The 16,938-nt window shown below is 37.0% G+C and overlaps 1 protein-coding gene across 1 annotated transcript in view; it reads left to right on the forward strand.

Moving 5' to 3' along the window:
• ZBBX (zinc finger B-box domain containing) overlaps positions 1-16,938 on the forward strand; it is a 46,520-nt gene that overhangs the window by 14,003 nt on the left and 15,579 nt on the right. The window contains exons 7-13 of the mRNA XM_088131914.1: positions 3,619-3,714; positions 8,249-8,452; positions 10,149-10,302; positions 11,140-11,260; positions 12,443-12,612; positions 14,050-14,153; positions 16,568-16,647. Of these exons, the coding sequence (XP_087988040.1) occupies positions 3,619-3,714; positions 8,249-8,452; positions 10,149-10,302; positions 11,140-11,260; positions 12,443-12,612; positions 14,050-14,153; positions 16,568-16,647 (929 nt within the window). The remainder of the gene's footprint in view (positions 1-3,618; positions 3,715-8,248; positions 8,453-10,148; positions 10,303-11,139; positions 11,261-12,442; positions 12,613-14,049; positions 14,154-16,567; positions 16,648-16,938) is intronic.

Consider the following 16,938-nt stretch of genomic DNA (forward strand, 5'->3'; position numbering starts at 1 on the left):
TGAATAACTTTTGATCTCTAAAAAAAGAATATTAAAAGCTCTGTGCTAGTATACTAAATTTTCTTAAATTTGTGAGAGCCTCCTCTGGCCTATTCTTTATCTACATGTGGAACTGCAGTGTCCCAGAATGGCCATCTTGCATGGATTTAGAATGCCTAAAATTGAGTAACGTGGTAGACAACTAACAGCAACTGATACGTTGGGCTACAATATTATGAATGAAACTGCTGCTGAAATTATTATGCACTGCATTCTCTTGGTCATGAAAATGGCCTGTGAAATGCATAAAAAATCAAACCTGTTTCACACTGTATTTGGGAGTATTTTTCATCAGAAAAAGTATATTTTCTTCAAAACAAATATAAAGTATTTCTTAGGTTAACATTTCAGACATCAGTGCCATGGAATAGTTACTCCCTTTTAAGAAGTTCTTAGACACTAAACTAGAATGCAATGATTTTTAGAATTTTAGATAGAATTTCAAGGGGAATATCTTTATAATTCTCTTCTCCTCTGGCTCTATTATCCATACTCTGTTAGCATCTGTATGCCACGTGAATTTCATATGTCACCGGAGGGCTCAATTGTCTTGCAGACTACAAATTTTGTTTATTTATTATTAAATTTTGAGGCTGCCCAGCTTAAAAAAGATTCTGGGTGACTTGCAACTGCAAAGGAATACATAATATAAGAAGAGAAAGATGAGTGCTCAGCAAAACCATTCAATATAACCCCCCCCCCAAAAAAAAGCTCAGGGGCTTCACAAATACCCTAACACCAGGCCTCTTACTATATTCCTTTGGAGCTGTTTTCTTATTTAATGTAGGGAGCTGTAAGTACAATCAGGTAAACAGCAAAGCATTTTAGGATCACAAAGGTATGTATTAAAGATAGAGTTTTTTGTTGAAACAACATTTAGCTTGATCCACCACACTGTGTAAAGTATTTCTGTGATGTAAACTGTTACTGAAACAGTTTTTTTTTAATGTGAGCTAGTAACATGCATGTATGCAGTGTGTGTGTATGTGTGTGTGTGTATGTATGTGTGTGTGTATATATATATATGCGTGCATGCACGTTATTGTTGTTTAGTCGTTAAGTTGTGTCCGACTCTTCGTGACCCCATGAACCATATTGCGCCAGGCCTTCCTGTCCTTCACTGCCTCCCTGAGTTTGCTCAGTTTCATGCTCATTGCTTCAGTGATGCTATCTAACCATCTCATCCTCTGCCGTCCTCTTCTCCTTTTGCCTTCAATCTTTCCCAGCATCAGGGTCTTCTCCAAAGAGATCTCTCTTCGCATTAGGTGACCAAAGTATCTGAGCCTGAGCTTCATTATCAATCCTTCCAATGAGCAATCAGGGTTGATTTCCTTTAAGATTGACTGGTTTGACCTCCTAGCAGTCCAGGGGACTCTCAAGAGTCTTCTCCAGCACCACAGTTCAAAGGCATCAATTCTTCGGCGCTCAGCCTTCTTTATGGTCCAGCTCTCACAGCCATACATTACTACCGGAAAAACCATAGCTTTGACTATGCGGATCTTTGTCGGCAAGGTGACGTCTCTGCTTTTTAATATGCTATCTAGGCTTGCCATAGCTTTCCTCCCAAGGAGCAAGCGTCTTTTAATTTCATGACTGCAGTCTCCGTCTGCGGTGATCTTGGAGCCCAAATAAATGAAGTCTGTTACTGCTTCCATTTCTATCCCTTCTATTTGCCAGGAATTGATGGGGCCAGATGCCATGATCTTAGTTTTTTTAATGTTGAGTTTCAAGCCAGCTTTCGCACTCTCCTCTTTCACCCTCATCAAGAGGCTCTTTAGTTCTTCTTCACTTTCTGCCATTAGGGTGATATCGTCTGCATATCTTAGGTTGTTGATGATTCTCCCAGCAATCTTAATTCCGGCTTGTGATTCTTCCAGCCTGGCATTTCTCATGATGTACTCTGCATATAGGTTAAATAAGCAGGGTGACAGTATACAGCCTTGTCATACTCCTTTCCCTATTTTGAACCAATCGGTTGTTCCATGACCGGTTCTAACTGTCGCGCATGCACACATACACACATATATAGCTATTGGTGAATATATATATTCACTCATTCTTTTTGGGCTGAACTGTAACAGAGAAACAGATAAAAAAATTGCTTGACTCTGTTTCAGTCCCACTTTTTTCTCAGTAAGATTCTCAAGTCAGCTGACAGAACCCAAACAGTGACAGAAAGCACATAGTGCAAAATAGTAGACTAGAATGTTCTTTGAATTCCACAGACCTCAAGTCTAGTTGTATATTGATGCACTTTAGAAACATTTAGGAATTGTCTTTGAACCTGAACTTCCCTAAAACTTAAATTAGTGATTTGGTTAACAAAAATTGAGATGTTTATACCTCCACAGCTCTCTTTCTTTGGGAAATGCTAATATGGGGGACAGAGAGGGGATATAGTTTTATGGTTGCTCTGCCTTCTAATAATAGAAATGGTTTTATCAGAGCTTTCCATTCAAATGTGTTTGTTTGTTTGTTTGTTTGTTTGTTTGTTTTGTGGGAAGGATATAGCCACAGAACTGTTCAGTGTGCTTTAGGGAATATGGGTATATAATAGAGTGTAGGCGGAGTCAGCAAATGTTTCTTAGCTTGGGTCACCTGTATTTCATTTTGTAACTATAGACCCCAGAAACTTGGAAGGATGAATACATTTTTTTTTCTGGAAACCCAAAGGGTGTTTTTTTTAAATAAAGCCATAGAATATATTTATCTAAAATCTAGAAGACTTGATCTCTCACAAAGGAGATATTCCTGCAAATTTATATAGTTCTAGAAGGAACTTTAAAAAGACTTTAAAAAGTTCTCTAATGTCTAGCACAATGTCTTCTACCCATTTATCTGGAATTTGGCACCCTCACAGAGGAATAGTACACTTGCAAATTTCATTTCTATCTGCTAGCAAACTGCTCAGAGCTTTTGGGTAGCCATTGAGAAACCAAAAAGCTGGACTAAGATGGGCTGCGGCCTGATCCAGCAGGGTTGTTCTTATGTTCTTTTGTTTTGTTAACAGAAAAAGGAAAGTAGAACTGTTTGTTAATTTACACTGAGAGGAAATAGGCAAAACAAAGACCTCGCTTTCCAAAAATGGCATTTGGATATAGACCCTAGCAAAAAGGGAGAGTATCCAAATTATTCTGTGGTATTTCAATCAGGCCTTTTTTTTTTTTTTTTTTAAATGCACAATGGGGGTCTGAATCAAAACTTACAACTTCATCTCAGTTGGGTTTAAGCAACCATAATACTGCTCCTTCATCCATCTATAACTTGGTTGGGTTTTGCCATAAGCATCTTCCACAAACATAAGACAATGCTGGTGAACCTTTCATGAAATACTTAGTTAAAGTGAGATTAATGTTTAATTGGTATGATAATATAATGAAGTGTCTGTTGTAAACTGGAAACTTGCTAGGGTTTTCTTTCTTTGCAATTGCTGAGTTTTTAACTTGGAGAGAAAATGAGAATCCATATCCTAAAGTTGTCCTGGATCCTTAAACTCAATTGAGCCTATTTCTAGGTAGGAATATAAAAGATTGGACTACTAGTTTTCTTTTACATCTTCATTTCCTTTTTTCCCCCAAGGTGTGTTTAGAATGTGGAGAAGACTATTGTCCTAGTTGCTTTGCCAGAATACACCAGAAGGGGGCACTGAAACTGCACAGAACAACTTCTTTGAAGGTATATTTCTTTCCAAAGCCTTGTTTAATCATTGCAAATTCTTTTCTTCTAAGAAGGCATATTACCATTAAATACGTGCACAAACAACCACCAAGACAAATTTAGGAGCATTTTTAACTGTGATATGTAGAAATCCTCTTGGCGGGTTGAGATCTTATTCTCCATTTATTCTTACCAATGTTATTATGTAGAAACAGCCCTAAATCAGTAGGAAACCCAGAATATATACTTGAAACTCTGTGTGGAGAATTGTGTTTGAAGCCCATAACTCTATTCAGCTAATGCAAATAATTACTATCTGCAGATAGCTTGTAATGGCTATGACTTTTTTTTTCCAGGATGTGAGTGCATTTATGCAGTAGTCTGCTCACAAGAGCTCTTGGCCACAGTGACTCACATGTGCAAGCTTTCCCAACTGAAAGCAATAGAACACTGTCTCATTATGAATATTTCACTTTATATATAAAAGAGGTAGAGATCACACCTGTTTTTGTATTTTTTTTTTTTTTTTAATCTGCGCTCAGTCGTTACCGACTCTGCAGTGACTGCTTGGACGAGTCCTTGCAGTTTTCAAGGCAATTGTTTCAGAAGTGGTTTGCCAGAGCCTCCTTCCTAGGGCAGAGCCCAGCTGGCGAGCGCAGGAGGCGGGGTTTCTGTTGCTTCGCGCCCTTTTCGGGCGCGCACAGTTTTTCGCGCTTACCGGCAACTGCTCCCGACTTTTTTGCAAGGCGCCACCAGCATTTTTCCTCCCACTGGAGTGAGAGTACCCATTTATCTACTCACGTGAGTTTTCGAACTGTTGGGTTTACAGGAACTGGGGAGGAAACAGGAGCTCACCCTGCTAACGCGAAGGCTGGACTGAAGCGTCGACCATTTCTGGCCGGCAACTTTCAGCGTCATTAAGCCGCTGCGCCACCGCGTCCCCCTTTTTGTATGTTTACATGCCTAATAAAACTATTTATTTTGTATAACTGGACCTCTCCTGCTATTAAGTTGGTTCCAGCTGGACTTGCCTTTCAGAGAAAACACCCTAGAGCTATCTTTGATCTCTACAGAGATTTTCCTTCACCATCTCTTATGCCCCTACTTCCTGCTGCAATAATGGCATGGGAAATGTGCTTCTCCAACAATGCACAGTAGCATTTGGAACATAGAGCCATGGGAACAGAGTCAGTCATTAAGGTCCTTCTCACCTAATTATCTCCACCATCCATCCTAGTTGAATGGTTATCTGGTAGGAAGCACAGACACATTAGCTATCTGCATATGATTCCAAATATTACCACATCTAAGGGATCTTTAGTATGTGATTTTAATTTAATATCTAGGACTTATGTTTTCTTTTTTGAATCTTAAACCCCCAATTTATTTTATTTTATTTTATATATATTCACACACCCACACACAAATACATACATGCCACTTCTTAGTTCTCTTTGCTTCTTAAAACAGAGCCTATGTTGTGTGTAGGGTTTTTTTTATATAAGCAGAAAACATGTTATGAAAAAATGTGTCTGAGTTGAACAACTTAACATAATGAATGTATGAGTGAGATAATTTCTGTGTATTAATCAAAACTAGTCACTAAAAATGGTCCCCCCCCCCCAAGTCCTGCTTTGCTGCCTCATCATGACAGCAGGGGGCAGTGGTGTTCCTGGGAGGGATGACCAAAGAACATTGGGAGAGTATCCCCAGAGTATAGATTCCCAGCAGGGTCACTCAAGGCACGAAGATCATCCCAACTGCCCAGCTAAAGCAAGCAGGCACTTATATTGGGCAGCAGTGATATAGGAAGATGCCAGAGGCAGATGATCACTTTAGTGACAATGGCAAAGGCATCAATTCATACTGTGTGGGAGAAGGCAATGATAAACCACTGCTGTATTTTTATCAAGAGGACCACATAAATAGAAAATATAAAATGATTGACATTACAGTGCCAGATGATGGGTTGGATGGTACTCAGGTTGGATGGTACTCAGCATGCTACTGAGAAAGAGCTGAGGATCTTTCAGAGTACTAATGGTATTTATGATGTGGCTAGATTAGAGCCTTTGGGACATCTAGTTGCTGATGTTGCCATACAGGAAAAGAAAATCCTAAGCTACAAAGATAGAATTATAGTAGGAATGTGGAATATAAGAATCATGAAGACAGGAAAGCTCAACACAGTGAAAGAGGAAATGAAACAACTACAAATTGACATCTTAGGCATCAGCAATTTAAGATAGACTGGGATTGGACACTTTCAGTCAGAAGATCACTGTTTACTACTCAGGACATGAAAACAAAGAAGGAATAGCATTGATTTTATAGTTAGGAAGGATATAGCAACAACAGTAGGAAACTGAAATGAAGTAGGACACCTATTTGTCAATTTTTGCCACTCCAATGATTTCTTCATAGCTAACACTGCCTTCCAGCAACCAAAATGATGCCTCTATACATGGCATCACTAGATGTAGTATATAGAAATCAAATTCACTATATTATTGCTAAAACGAGATGGAACAGCTCAATTATAGCATCAGAGACATGGCCAGGTACTGACTGGAACAGATCATGAACTGCCATACTTCCAATGAAGATACTTTGGAAGCTAGAACAGTATGAAGTGGGGGTTAGCTTCTTGTAAGAAAGAATTAACATTTATGGATAGGAATGAAATAGGTGAAGGAAAGGATGAAATAGATGAAGCTATAGTTGCGTGCTTAGGACAAGCAAGTAGAGTGGTTTAATTCATATATATTGCTAAGGCAGAATTTTTAAAAACATGAACAGCCATGATGGGTAGGTTTATAAAATATGCTGACTAAAGACCAAGCCTCATTATGGCTTAATGTTATGTGTCAAGTTAGCTGCATCTTTCATAGTGAAAAAGGTATATGTCAAAATAAAAGTAATATTTTTGGAACCACTACTCCTGAATTGTGGTTGTTCTCTTTCCTTTTTGCCCATAGGACACTGAAGTTGAGAGCTGAAATCTTTTTTTCATAGACTTTTTCTCTTTTGCTATCTGCCAACTGGCAGCTTTAAACATGCTCTGTCCCCAGATGAAATATGTGTTTGTAACTGATCCTTTCTCTTTGACTTACTTCACAATAAAGTTGGCCATTCTTTGATGAAAACTGATGTTCCTGATATTTTTCTTCTTTGTATAATAACAGTGACTTGAACAAGCGTATCCATGAGCCACATTGCATGACTTAGCACTGACATGCAATCTCATCTTTATTGCCAAAACCAAATACTCAAAGAGCAGTTAAGGGTGCCTCCATGCATCTAGCAAAAAATGAGAGCAGATGTACAGAGAGAGAGACAGAATCCAAACACAGTAGAGTAGAGAAAGTTAGATGCTGAATGTAAAAAGCAATGCAATTAAACTGCCTGTTTATAATATAAAAGAATATATATTAATTCCTACAGAAGTGTTAGTGAATTTACATACTGTGTTATTTGGTGTCTTGATTCTGTTGGAGTAACTGTTTGAAGTACCGTTTTTCAAAGCGTGGAAAAAAAAATTCTAGTGGTTCACGTACATAACTTGCTATGGATATGCTGTAAAAATCTTGTTTTTAAAAATGTAGTCTCACCAGAATTGCCTTATGTGTTCTCCAATTTTAGGGTAAAACATTAGCAATGTTTATAATTAGATTTTTTTTCTCTAAATTTTTAATGCTTTAAGATAATCGTGCTTGTGTCATTGGGCTGATTTCTGTGTATTCATGTTTCTGACCTTCTGTTTTATAGCGTATAGGGCATTTATGCTCCCTCTTTCCCTTGCACACTTAGATTCAGTTAATTACTTCTTGGTTAAGCAGAGCAAATTATGTTACTTTCTTTGAATGAAAAGCCCAAAACCACAGATTGCCAGAGCTAATACACAACATATGTAGTTCTTTAATATAGAATGTTTATTTATAACAATGTATTTTTGGGTAAACACTAACTTGAGTCTTTCTGTTTGTTTTGTACAATTCTAATTCTTACTGTCAGTAAAAGTATCATCTATGTAATATTAAAATGAATAGTACGTTTACATTCTTTCTTAGTATTTAAATTACCTGTTTTTACTGATACATTTGTATATTTCTTTGCTTAATCTTAGTTGGGAATTTGCCATACTGCTGTGAATTTAGGCAGCCTAGATATCTTACGTATACCGTAGTTAACTTTGTCAGTGAGCTTTAGGCAGCCATCTCAATGTGTTAAGGGAGGAAAGAATGGAAACGTTTGGAAATGGCTGAAGCAAGATTTTTTTCCAGGAAAACCCTGGACAATAGCTGTGAATAACAAAGCCAGTTATCTAGACAGGAGCTAAGGTAAAAAAGAAATGTCCATATAGATAAGAATGCAAGGAAATGGAATGAGAACAACCAAATATTAACCTGTAAACTGTTTGCTTCTTTGCCCAATCTCACCAAAAGAGTATGCATATTGTTTATAGTTACCTGTTGTTGATTGTACAAGGACACAAAGTGTGCATATTTTGGGGAAATTGTTTTGAATTTAATATATGACCTTTTGTCCATAGGCGAAAACACATATCCCAATTGGGAAGCTGGAAGCTGCACAGCAGTTCCTGAAAACTATCAGCCCAACGGAGACTAATGATCAGAAAAATAATGGACAGAAAACAGTGACCAATCCAGTAGAGGATATAGTTGCTGTTCCTTCATCTCTACCCAAAATGCCAACAGATAATATTGAGGTAGTCTATGAAATTTGCAACCAGAACGTTGTCATCTTAAAAATACAGAAACTTCTATTTCATAATCAGAGCCAAAATTCACTTTTTAGGATGTAGTCTAATCAAAACAGCTAGGGGAAAGTTCTTGAAAGAAGAGAACTAAAAATATAAATGTGCATTGGGAAGACATGCTTTGTCTTTAAAAGCTCTCCTTCCCAGCTGACAAATCCTTTTTTGACATCTCAGTTAAAGGAAATTTCAAAATGCAGAGTCATTTGCTGAAGTATCTGGAGCATCAGGTTCAAGTAGAACATATACTGCTGATCTACATGGAGCAGGTGTCTCATTCTCAACACAAGCCAGAATTATATATATGAAGGATGGCTACCTTGTTGTTTGTTTGTTTGTTTGTTTAGATGGGACTGTCTCTTGAGTTTTTGTTTCAGGTAGCTTTATTATAGCCTCTTATTGTGGTATTTTTAAATGGAATATGTAGTTTATATTGGATTTTCTTAAAAATGGTCATGAACTGAGACTCTCTGAGTTGTGCACAGAACAAAAAGATCAGGACATAGATTTTATATAATTATATAGATATTTTTAAAAGAAAATTAAATTTACTGTACTTTATATTAACAGTATAGGGTTGGCGTCATACTTATAATATACTTATCTGATGAAGTGTGATTTAAAATTGTAATGACTAAAATTACATTGATTTAAGTGGGTCTATCCTTAACCAACTCATGGATTTTTAAGCGAAAGGTGAGCAAAGGGTTACAGATAAATATAAAATAGATTTAAGCATAGTATCGTAGAGCACAAAGTGTGGCATTTCTAGAGGAAAAAGGAAGAAAAATACAGTCTTGACTGAATTTTTTTAAGGTACCTCACAAGAATTTGCTCATCTATTTGTTGTTGACAGTTTGATAATATTAGATATTTGACTAGTACCAGTAATACCTTCATTTCTTTAGCTTTATTGTTATATGATATGTGTAAATACAATGACCGCAGAGCAGTGTTTGTAAGGCACGGTATTGGATTTCTAGGAGATGTGTGTAACTGCTAGATTTGGGCCATCAGCATTTCTAATTTTTTTTTTTAATCAATGACACTTCACTGCTATCCTGAAGGTAATATGCAAAGCATTTCATTTTCTTCTTAAATTTGATCTGTTAAATTTGGGAACTTGCATATAATATTTTATTTATGCTTGGTTCCCCTGATTAATTGTTTTATTGCATGTAACACTTTATTCACATAACATGTGAATAATACATTATAATGTATTATTTGTGTGTAGATTGTTAAAGAAGAGTGTAATGGCACAATATTATGGCTGTGCCAAGCATTTATGAAATACATTTGTGTTAGTGACCCAACCCTCTTTGAAGCACAGTTAGCTGTGCCCTTTAGAAATCTGCGGAATCTTCCTTGAAAGATCTCCCAGGTTACCTGGATGTTCACAGACAATAGTTTTCCTGGCAAAGCAGCTGTGTGCATGTATGTAGGTAGAGATAATTTGGAAAACCCCTTGAAGCAGCTGTGCCAAACTTTCCAGAGGATGCAGTTGCCTCAACATTTTGAAAATGGATGTTTTACTTGTGCCCGTGTGCTCTGTGAAGCATCCTTTTAAATGCTATGCACAGCCTTATTTTATACTTGAGTGAGGTATTCAAAATCAATTGATTTCATTTAATCCAGGTTAATTTTTCAATTAATTCAGAAACATTATACAGAGGGTTCGGCTGAAATTCAGAATGGTGGATTTTTTCTGCATGGTACCTTTGATGAAGAAGAATCTGCAAAGTCTTTTCAAGAAGCTCTAAATCAGTGGAGAAGTAGAAATTGTTCCCAAACAACTAAAGAAGAACATTCCTGCCAGGTTGGGTCAGGTATTGACTGTGTTTTTGTTCAGCAGAGCTTTCTAAAATACCAGCATAAAAGCTCAAGATGATTTTCAGCCCTAAAAATAGGGGATGGTTACATCTGTTCCTGTATGCAAAACCAATAACATGTTGCCCTGTATTCTTCATGGGCTCATACTTAGTGCATAGCCTATGCTTGTCCGTCTGTCTGTCTCTCTTTTTGTGTGCAAACCAAAGTTACTAGTCACATATTTAATCAGCCTTTCTACTGTTTCACCAATGTTCTAGTTAGTCCCTGGGTTAACAACATCCAGTTTAAGGACAACCCATAGTTAAGAACAGAGCCTATCGTAGCAAAATTTGAGTTAAATACACAATGGTTCGAGTTAATCGCACCATGCTACTTACATAATATTATACAATAATACTGTTCTTGCTTACAGTACATACAAATTAGACTTAAGGACAGACCTTGGGAATGGAACTCATTCATAAATTGGGGACTACCTGTGTTTTAATTTTTAAAAACATTTTTTTTTAAATGTTTGTTTTTTGTTTTTTGTTTTAATTTTTGCTTTAATCTGTAGCTCTGTGCTGATCTTGTTGCTGGGGCCATGGGGAGCTGGCTTATTAAGCCTTAATGGAATTTCAGTGCAAAGAGGTTATGATTGTGGCTGTGTTGATTTTATGAGTTACATGCTAATTCTTGTGAGTATTAATATTCTGGATTATCTTTAAGGATTTTTTAAAAAAGAAATATTCCACCTATTCTGTTAGTATTCTACAGTTAATACTGACAATCAGACAAGGTTTATGCCTTCATATGCTGAAATAGGAGCTAATAATTTTCTCTTATTGTTACAGAAAATTCAGGTACATGTCAGGTGCAGACAAGTCCTCCAATTATGAAAAAGCCTGTTGAAATTGAATTCAGAGAAGATGGCTTGAAATATATGGAAAGATTGTTAATTAAGAAGCATAGAAGGTATTGACTGCATTGCTGCAATAAGTGAGGGAAACTCCATTTTTAAATCAATCAAAGTTATCTATATAATAATACTGGAAAGTATTGCTTTGCAGAAGGGTAACTTATCTTAAATGCTGATTAGCAATGAAGTACCATAATAAATATCGAGGTCTTTTTTGTTACCAGTTATATAGTTAGCAAGCAGTTGCAATGGATTTCAGATTCTGCATCAGTAAAAGAAAATAATTGGAATGAATGTTAGCATTGTAAAAAGTTTGCTATTGAACTTGAATTATTCAGTTGTTTTGAACAAATGTTGAAGAGAACTGAAAAACAGTGGACCATTCTTCAATGTAGCTCAGCTGTAGCTGGTTAGAACTAAATGTTATTTTATTGCAATGTATTTATTATTACAATTATTTAATACAATTATTTGCATCCTCTTTCTCAAACCATTCTAGGGGCTTACAACAGTATATTAAAAATACACAAACATTAAATCTTTAAAAAATGCTGCCCTTTTTCATAAAACTCACTTCCCAAAAGCCCAACGGAGGAGAAACGTCTCCATGTCCTTCCTAAAGGATAAAAGGATGGGGGCTAACTAACCCCACAGGAAAAGCTGTTCCAAAGTAAGGAAGCTGACATTGTGAATGCCATTTTCCATATCCCCATACCCTTGATCTCACCAAGATGGGTTCCTTAGTATCGTCTCCTGGCCAGATCATGTCAGGTGGACAGATTCTACCTGGAGAAGACAATCCCAAATATAGCAAAGGCTCAAGCCCTATAAACTTTTATAAGTAACAATCAGCATCTTGAATTGGACCTGGAATCTTATTGGCAACCTATGGAACTTTCACAGAATAGGTGTGATTCTTCAGAAACAGCTAATACTCACCAGCAGGCAAGCAACTGCATTCTGTGCAATCTGCAACTTCCAGGTCATATTCAAGGACAAACCCACATACAGCAAATTGCTGTAGTCTAACTGAGGAATAAGAAAGACATGAGTAACTATCTTAAACACATCCTAGTCTAGATACTGAAGTTAACCATAGTCTCTCTTGCCCAAAATGTCTACCAGCTATTCCAGCAGGTATCATTGATTGTGCACTAGCTCTTTCTGGCACAGTACAATCCCATTAAGAGCAATAAATGGAAATTTTAAAACACATTCTTCCTTATTTACATTTCTAGAAGTCCAGTTGATAAATTGCCAGATAATATTATAATGGATGAACTAAAACTCAAGGAATCATTGACAAATGAAATTCCTGATACTTGGAGCAGAGAAGAAGAAGAAGAGGAGGAAGAGGAGGAGGTGGAGGAGGAGGAGGAGGATGACATAGAAATTACTCATAATACAGGTTAGTTGGCTTTTCAGTCCACTATACAGCACTGTATACTTCTAGTACAAAACCATTTCAAGAATTCAGTTAGCAAATTAGGCTTTGGGGGAAGTGAAATCAGGGACTCCAACATACGATAGGTGTACTTTTAAACACAGCCATGTAGTGCTACACCAAACCTAAAACAAAGATTTGCAGTACTATTAAAAATTGAAACATATTAGAGAAAATAAAAAAACTACAATCTTTGAACCCATTCTCACTACTTAAAAATCTGGACTAAGCTAGTCCCAAATGATACAATTATAAGTAAAACTATAGTTTTGGGATTCCTAAGTATTGTTATTCAGATCTTTATTTTTCCTTGCTCCCTAGCAAGCATAGAGACAAAGGCAGAGTCTTCCCTCATTTGGAAGCCTAGATAAAGAAATAATCAGCAGAAAAAAATAGCTGGTGTCTTTTTTATCCCAAATCCTTCCAATTAAGAGAAAGCTGCGCTACTGCACTATTACTGCCCTCTGCTGAATGAGAGTTAGGGATCTAATCGAGTTATGCATATGCTCAGGTAAGGAAAGAAAATGTGGGAAAATACCATTTTTTCCCCTTGAGCATAATCAAAACCCTACTAGAGTCTTCTGAGAACCCATCTCATCAGAGGAAAGAGAGTACTTGTCTTTAGAGACAGAATTTTGAACGTCTAGTAAAACACTGTTCAGATAGTGGCACAATTTAGTACGATTCCTACTCTTTTGACAAAAAAGAGCTAGTTAATTTACTGATAACAGTTGCTATTTACCTAGAAAATGTTTTATTTATTAAAATTATGTCCTGCCTTTCTTCTGTATCAGAACTCAAAGTACCATGCATTGGAGTATCAGCTTGTCAGTGGCTGAATAGGACTGCTTTATTTTCATAGCAAGATGGACATTTAAGCTATATTATGTGACCACTAGAAGAAAAGCTTCTATTGGTCCCATATCAGTCTTCACTATAAACTGATCAGCTTTCATTATAAACAAGCAGGAATGAATCATAGCTATTATTCAGCTAGAAGGAATATTTACATAATCTTAAATACATTTAAAAATTGTTGATGAGGTTGTTTTCATTAAAATCAGCAGAAGATATTCTGAACATAGGAAAATTTTACTGCTGAAAAATTGTAATTTTACTTATGCAGTTCTCCATATTCTTACATTATCCATATAAATCCATGTGATTCTCTCATTCATGGTGTTCATATAGCGCAAAATATCATTTTCAATAAAGATACATCTAATTGTAAGTATATTATCTTAATTGTCTCAAACATTCATTCCTAGAATATAAGGCAAGAAAACTTCTTTTTAGTATTCTTTCAACAAGAAGATATTGTTATTCCAGTCATGTAGAAATATTTATTACCAATATTTTAAAAAAAAAAGTCAGTGGCAGAATTTAAATTTTTATTTCCAGCTATAGAATTGAAAAAGTATTGGGCAGATGTTTTGAGACAAAAAGAGCCTGAGACTGTCCTTATAAACTCTGAGCCCTCTTTGAAAATCAAGTTCCTTGAAGACGTAAGTATGTAATGCTTAGCCAGTTCAGTTTTAATTGTGGCACTTAGATATTACAAATGTATAAAATGTGATAACTTCATGTCTGTAGCTTTATGTTAATTATTTAACAACCTATATAACTAAGCCAAATCTATGTGCTATGATCACAGCGATATCCAATGGGACATACTATAATAGGCTTCAACAGAGGAAAAAGATTCTTTATGCAGAACCAAATTCATCTCACGTTAGCAAAACTTAAGCAGAACACAAAAACAGAGTTAACTGTACTGCAGACAGTTCTCACTTAACAGTGGCAACTGGGATCAGAATTTCTGTTGCTAAGCGACGCAATAGTAAAGCACAACATCACATGACTCTGCTGCTTACAGACGGCAGTTCCAGCAGTCCCCAGTTACCATCGTTAAGTGAATCACTGCAGGTCATTAAGCAAGGACCTCATCTGACTATGACTTCTGACTTCCTGCCAGCTTCCCTGTAGACTTTGCTTGTGGGAAGTCAGCAGGGAAGATTGCAAATCGCAATCACATGACCATGGGACGCTGTGATTGTCAGAAATGTGGGCCAGTTGGCCAGCACCCATATCGTGATCACATGATCACAGAACGCACTTTTCACTTGGAATGGGATGAATAGGTTTGTCAGTAAGATAGTATTTTTGAATCATAGCCACTGTTGTTTTATGAAACAAATGCTGAATGAGTTCTATTTACAGTGGAACCTTGGGTTACAAACGGTTCTGTTAACGAACTTTTCGGGTTACAACCAGCTCCGGCCGCAAAATTTTGCCTCGGTTTGCGAACTCCGCCTTGGGGTACGAACAGGATACGCAGCCATTTTCCCTCCCGTGACATGGTCCGCGGCCATTTTCCGCCCCTGACACGTGGTCTGCGGCCATTTTTCCGCCCCTGACACATGGTCCGTGGCCATTTTCTGCCCCTGACACGTGGTCCGCGGCCATTTTTCCGCCCCTGACACGTGGTCGTAGGGAGGGGGACTCTCCAAGCAATAGCCGCCTCCTTGTCCTCCACGCCAGAACGGATTAACGGTAATTACATTGAACCTTATGGGGAAATTTGCTTCGGGTTGCGACCAATTCGGGCTGCGACCAGAGTCACGGAACAAATTAAGTTTGTAACCCAAGGTACCACTGTATATCCAAAACCTGATAATTAATCTTGATGTTAGCTTTGGATAAAATGAATTGGTTCAAATGCAGCTACTGTACAGTGAGTGTAGTACATTCATACTTTTTCCTTAGAATAGTTTGTTTATGGAAATTATGATTCTTTTTATGCTATATGACCCCTGCAATGAAGGGAATGGCTAAATATGAAGTAATACAGGTAGTCCTTGCTGGCCAACTGCCTTGTTTAGTGACTGTTCAAAGTTACAATGGTGTAAAAAAATAGCTTTGTGACCAATTCTTGCATTTATGACCATTGCAGTATCCTACAGTTATGTGATTGTCATTCAGGCACTTCACAACCAGTGCACATTTACAACCATTATAGCAACCTGCGGTTACTTGACTACCATTTATGTGCTTTGCCACTGGCCTGTGACAAGCAGAGTTAATAGAGAAGGTGGAAGTAAAATCATAAGTTGTGGTCACATGACTGTAACAACTGTACTGATTCACTTAACAACTGATGGGGAGTGAGGTCATAAGCCTGTCATGGTCACTTGATTTTCCACTTAGCAACCATAGCACTTAGCAACTGAGTTGCTGGCTTCAATTGTGGTTGCTTAGTGAAGACTACCTGTATAAGTCCACATTCAGATAGCAGGTAATCTGTAACCAATCTTTTGGATTTCATCTTACTGAATTTGTATATGTTTAGTATAGAGTAGGATGAAAATGTATAGTATAACTAAGTATTGTTGGATACATCATCAAATGTTACACCAAATTGTTACTTTCACGGTGTAGATGAGAAGGTAGAATCACCTAGTATTCTACTTTCCATCTGTAGTCTGCTGCAGTCACGAATTTTAAAGGGTTAAAGCTGGAAAAGCAAGGCTACTTCTTTTGGGACTATCTATGCTAATTACCCACAGTATTGTTTCTAGAGGATCTGGAAAGTTTAGTGCTTTTTGATATATAAAGATAGATAATGTAGATCATTGTTACTAAACTCTCCACCTTCTTTATCTCTTACCTGTTGTTCATATCTTTTGCTTTGCTTTTGTCTGCCTTTTGTCCCATTTTTGCCAGCTAATTGTTTTAATGTTTGCTGATGTTTGATAAATCAAGCTATATTTTTGTTAGCGTTACTGAATAGAATGTGTGCTTAGTGCAAACTAAATTGGAAGTTACCCATAATAATTTTCCAACAAATATAAAGTCCAATTATTTTGTAATGTAATTTGTAAGGTAAAATATAATGTGTATGTATTTGTTTTCTTATAAGGCTTGTAAAGAGGAGTCAGAAGAAGAGCCCACTAATTTTATAGTAATGGAGGCTGGGTCTGATGAGCTGATTTACTATGGGTAATTATTTCAACATAATTATGAACTGTGCCTTTGTGAAAGAGCAGGATTGCTCTATCTAAGCTTGATAAATATTCAGAGAATACCTACAGATCTTGAATGAGTCACCAGAACAAGATGGGTTACTGAAGAAGCTGCTGAAGATGTGGCCAAAAGTCTTTGAGAAATCCTGGAGAATAGATGACCTACCAGATTACTGGAGGAAGGCAAATGTCTCATTTGAAAGTTTTTGAAAAAGGAAGGAACAAGGACCTAGGGAACTGCAGACCTATCAACCTGACAGCGGTACCT

Source organism: Python bivittatus, unplaced genomic scaffold, assembly GCF_059951505.1.
Source record: "Python bivittatus isolate LINGU-HERP-01145 unplaced genomic scaffold, Pbiv_v1 ctg000980_np1212, whole genome shotgun sequence".
Classification (NCBI taxonomy): domain Eukaryota; kingdom Metazoa; phylum Chordata; class Lepidosauria; order Squamata; family Pythonidae; genus Python; species Python bivittatus.